The 5,658-nt window shown below is 34.8% G+C and overlaps 1 protein-coding gene across 1 annotated transcript in view; it reads right to left on the bottom strand.

The window, feature by feature from the left end:
• LOC107704107 (myosin-IIIb-like) overlaps window positions 1-5,658 on the bottom strand; it is a 48,073-nt gene that overhangs the window by 34,047 nt on the left and 8,368 nt on the right. Inside the window, exons 5-7 of the mRNA XM_016506961.1 lie at window positions 2,524-2,626; window positions 2,222-2,378; window positions 677-779 (exon numbers count right to left, since the gene is read on the bottom strand). Of these exons, the coding sequence (XP_016362447.1) occupies window positions 677-779; window positions 2,222-2,378; window positions 2,524-2,626 (363 nt within the window). The remainder of the gene's footprint in view (window positions 1-676; window positions 780-2,221; window positions 2,379-2,523; window positions 2,627-5,658) is intronic.

Raw genomic sequence — 5,658 nt, 5'->3', positions numbered from 1 at the left:
AAAAAAATCTGTCTTGTTTTCAAGTGCAAATGTCTAAAGATTTTTAATAAACATTTACTTGAGAAGCAAAATGACAAAAGATTTGTTTAATGAGAAATGTATCAAAATGAAGTGAGTTTATGATTAAAACGAGAACAAATATCTGCCAGTGGGCTCTAAAAAAATCAGCTGAATTCAAAAGGAAAATAAGTCTCCACTGACAGATATTTGTTCTCGTTTTAATCATAAACTCACTTCATTTTGCTCAGTTTCTCAGAAAACAAGACATCTTATCTTCCTTTCGCATCTCAAGTAAATGTATCTTGATTTAAGGGTGCTTCGATATTACATTTAGAAAACAAAACAAAAATACTGAAGAAAATATTAATTTTGCAACATTTAATGCCAATTTAACACTTTCTGCTTCGATTTAACACCTTTTTAAAGGCTTCATTTGTGGAAGGGCCAAATTAAGACTTCTTATGGCCTGCAGAAATCCTGGTCTACAAATCAAAATCTGTAACATACATTGCAAATACTGCACCATTTTTAAACACCATTAACTTTATGGTACTGTGGTATGTGAAATGATCTTTTTAAAGTACACATATTCAATGTAGCATCTTATTTAATGAGTAAATGTTATATAAAAGCATTTCAAACCACAGGACACACACAAGGAAGGTTTTGTTCTTACCTGCTCCTCAAATCCCACCATGTCCATGGCGTTACACACTTCAGCATATTTCAGACGCCAGGCCTGAACCATGTCTTCCTTCCCAAACCTCCCATTCAAATAACTGACAAGAGCAAAAAGATTTCAGCGTACTGCTGGTTTTTCAGAAATGTGATTAATATTGTATTGCAGATTAGTTTTGCAGATTTAGATTTTTAAACAGCTTGAAACACTGGTTAAACTAAGTGCATGCAAAGTTTTGATAAGCAGATGTCATTTGGAAAGACAGTATTTAGTGAATACAATGGTGTTACGGGTTAAATAGGAACCCCATTGGCTTCCATGCAATTAGCTGAAAACCAACACAAAAAGGCTTTATTGTAGCTTCTCAAAAACTAAAACATCAAATACACGAGAACTTATACAATTTAAAACTGGACGTTTATTTGAAAGTGAAGGCTCTTCTTCTGAATCATCCAAGGAGAAATCGCTGTCTCTTCATATAAATATATAAAGTCACTCTCAACAAATCTGTGTTTTGTTAGTTTAGTTTTTAGGATCTCAATTACTAGACTGTTGTACGGAAAATAAGTGTGAGAAACCCATTTTACCCTCATAAGGGTTTGAAAACAGACATAAATAGAACAGGCTCTTTATAACAAGTACAAATAGATATAAATTATTTTATTAGATACTATTAATTTTATATATTACTATTAATACTTTATAACTATGTAAATGTTCATAATTTCTCATATTTTATATATTTTAGATGCAATAGTGGTTTTATGGCTTTGCACAATTCTTTAGTATTTTTATTCTTTAGCATTTTTATTTAGTGTTAATTTTTGGTGATTTGCATAGAAACCAATAGGGGTCAATTTGATTTCCAACCAGAATTATTAAAATTAATATATTATAATTAATATATTAAAACCATAAAACCATTTTCGTTACTTGAAATAAAATAAATGTTAACTGAAATAAAATTAAATATAAAAAACTTATTTCAGCTAGTTTCTAAATTTTAATTTAGTTTTACTTGATGTACTAAAATAACTAAAACTGAAATAAAAAGAGAAACTATATAGACATATATATATATAAAACTGCTAAAAATGAAAAACACACAACAAAATTTCGAAAACTTTTACATAAATTAAAATGAAAACGGAAAATATATAAAAAAATAAAAGATTCAAAATATTGATAAAAACTACAATAGTATGATACTAAATACTATTTTTTAATACTTTTGTGTGTAACTCAAGCCTTGTCAATCTAGTGAATTTGTTAAAATCACTGTAATGCACAACCTTGAGTGTTTTCAAATGTGTCTCAACCAATCAGATCTTTGCATTACCTGACAATGTTTTGTATCGACCTTTTACACAATGAACACCGTACTAAGAAACATGCCGTCCGTGCCACAGATAGTTCTGTGAGAGGGGCGTCGTGTGACACATCTTCAATAAACTGCATGGATAAGATGCTAATCTATGACCTGCAGCGTGAACAATGTTGCTGATCCGGTTTCAAAAGCACATGACATCACAGATGACTCACCGGTAGCGCGTGGGGTCCAGGAGGCCGTATATCTCTTTATCCTCCGTGGAGATGCCGGCCAACATGAAGTAGAAGATATGGAAGTTCTGCTCACCCTCGTCCTGATGAACCACACGGGATTTCTCCAGGAGGTACTCATTGATTTTGGCCCCTTTTACTATGAAGATATCGAAATTTAGGTTAATGTTCAATCAGAGAATACTGAATTGTTTTATTGGTCTAGAAACACGCCCAATGGAAGTTATATGATCCATTACGGTCAGTGGGAAGAGTGTTATCTTTTCTGTCTGTCGTAAACAAACCTGAAGAGTTCTGGAAGCGGAGCTGGATGTATTTCCCGAAGCGACTGCTGTTGTCATTCATGACCGTCTGAGCGTTTCCAAAGGCCTCGAGAAGTGGATTCACCTATTCAGACACAATCATGTTAGGCAGAATCTAAACATAGAACTAGGAAGCTCTGGTTTTAAAAAGCATCCCAGAATGCACCACAAAACTGGTTGAGAGAACGGCGACATGTTTTGGTCAAAACATCAATTTGTTCACTATCATTGGTTTTCTTCACAGTTTTCTTGTCAACATTTCTCTTTCATTTAGTTTAACTTGATGTACTAAAATAACTAAAATTGAAACCAGAATTTCTAAAAACAGTATAACACAAACACGAGCAATATCACACGAAGCCGCAGGTAATCACAGCGTGCCGATATACAGCCATATCGCACAGCTACGAGTGTGATATTTTGCGTTTATACAACAGTTCGACGGCATGAGTGTGTAAATACATAAGAAACAACAACGGAGTGTCTTTAAAAACCCTCTTTTGTGCGGAAACTACTTCCTTCCACCACAGATTCAAATCTCAGTTAGACAGTTTAACAGCTCAAGATCTGTTACTAATTCAGAAACGTTACTTTAAACTAGTAACAAAGGAACGTTGAGTTGCTTCATTAAAAGCGTATTGTATTACTGTATTAAAAGCTCTCTGTATTATATGTAGAATATTATGAGAGATGAACTGAGCGAGTGTGATTACCTGCATCTGACACAGCATTAATTCTTCAGCTCAACCTCATATTCACAATAAAACATTAGTATCAATGTGCGCTGAGGAAAGCGATATCTTTGTCGTACTGTCCTTTCATCTGTTATGGGTGATTTCTGATTACAGCGCTGCTCAGTGCATTTGTTAACTGCGTCTTACAAGCTGTTATTAAAAGTAAATATAGCTTCTGTTTCAGTCTCTTTCAATATAAAAGTCTTTAAAGCTGACTCACTCAGAAAAACAGTCTCTTGTCACCATCTAATGGCGGAACAATGTAACTAAAATCCCCATCACGAACACTGTTTCCCAATACTAAATACTACTATTATGTATATAAAATATTATTTATTGAATAATAAACAACAACAACAACAACAGCATATCATAAATGTTGCTAGTCAAAAGTACAAAGTCAGCACTCTGATATACAACATTGAAGTTACATAAAATATAACGTGATGAGATTTTGCCCTCAGCCAAAACTATTTGCTCTGGAACAAATAATAGATTAATGAGACCAAAGACCGCCCACTAGATTTACCCAAAATGAATTATCTCTCATGTTTAACCACTATAGAGACATCAGAGCCAGCGGCTAATTCCAGAAGATCTGGCCGAGGTGAGGCTGCTCTCGGCGGGTTCATGAGCGCTGAACGCTGATTATCGCTGACGCCCTGGAGCTCACATCTCCTAAAACATCAGAGCAAATTTTCAAATAGATGTTATTTTTATTAACAAACCGCATATTTGAAGTCTAAACAAGTACATTAACGCCTAAAAAACTCTTAAAACTACATTCCGTGACACAAAAACAGTATTATTTTTAAATTACAGTGGATTTGGGCGTCCGCCATGACACTCGCTGTGAGAAATACGGCAAGCAGAGTGATACAAACAGTGAAACGGTTGGAGTTCTCTTTTCACTAGAATATCGCACTCCTCTCAGCCAATCAGATTCAAGGACCAGAAAGAACTGTTGCATAAATATATATACACAAACACACATTAATCAATTATAAATCAATGTATTTATAATGATATATATGATGTATTCCCTCAGCGACCAGCACAGATCAGCTCTAGGCATGACGAAGCAGATATCGTCCTCTTTTGGAAGACCAAAGTAGTTTCGCTTTCACAACGAAGCACACAGCGTCTTCACGACATGGCTGCAGCGTCAACAAAACTACAGTGAGACTAAAAGTTACGCCTTCTTTCTTTGCGTGAACATTTGGGCGGTGTTATGCAAATCTTCCCACATAGTGAGGTAGAGGTAGTATATCAACTATTGACTCATTTGTCTTTTTTCGTTCAATTTATTGGTCATTTAACAAATGTTATTAATAATATAAGAGCTCAGAAGAGCTGAGCTATGAAAGAGCAGCCTCTGAGCAATATGAGTCTCCTCTGGGACAATTTTGACAACTTTGGCTTTGAACCAACAAGCAAGAGAGCAAAAGGAAACAGGTAATCTGGACTGCTGAATCCCGTCTTTGTTTGGGAGATCCTAAAACCAGTTATTCCACTCCAGAGGGAGAGAACAAAGTTGGCTCACTTCTCCATGCAAGCATACTGTGTGACTCGTTTACATGCTTAGTGCATATCGCCACCTAATTGATGGTTGTGCCTTCATGCCTTAGACCAGCCCACTTTGTTTTTTTGTTTTGTTTTTTTTACTAGCCTTTTCAGTGCTGCCTTTGCGCTTTTTATTATGCATTTATTATCTATAATTTTTTGCTTGCATATCGATCGACGTGTCGCTATGGAAACAGACGCTAATAAAAAGCGCGCCATGCTGTTTCTTCTTCTTTTGTTCAATGGTCGTTTACATGCTTAGTGCATATCGCCACCTAATTGATGGTTGTGCCTTCATGCCTTAGACCAGCCCACTTTGTTTTTTTGTTTTGTTTTTTTTTACTAGCCTTTTCAGTGCTGCCTTTGCGCTTTTTATTATGCATTTTTTATCTATAATTTTTTGCTTGCATATCTCCAACAATTACTTTTTTTTTTTGAGCAAGGTTCCGCTGTCAGGGGAGTCAAAAGATAATTACGTCATCATTGCCAATTAACATAAGAAATGGAAAATAAGGGACAATTGTGATTCTTTATCTTATTCTTTAAGAAAACAGTGTTTATTCTTTAAGAAAATAAGGGACAGCATAAGGGACGTTCCAGATATTTGTACTGTACCATAATGTAGGCCTAACTGCCTGCAGTTAAAAAGTTCTCAGAAATAATCACAATTGTTTTGCTTAACCTATTTATGTACAATTATTCTAAAAAATACTTTTAATGTCATACAAAAAATGTCATCGGCCTGAGTAAATTGTACCATTACAGAATTGTGACTTCACATGTGTAATTGAGGAGGTGAAAATACTGTGAAATTACAAAT

Source organism: Sinocyclocheilus anshuiensis, unplaced genomic scaffold (assembly GCF_001515605.1).
Source record: "Sinocyclocheilus anshuiensis isolate Anshui unplaced genomic scaffold, SAMN03320099.WGS_v1.1 scaffold690, whole genome shotgun sequence".
NCBI lineage: Eukaryota > Metazoa > Chordata > Actinopteri > Cypriniformes > Cyprinidae > Sinocyclocheilus > Sinocyclocheilus anshuiensis.
This window is presented reverse-complemented; position numbering and strand designations above follow the sequence as displayed.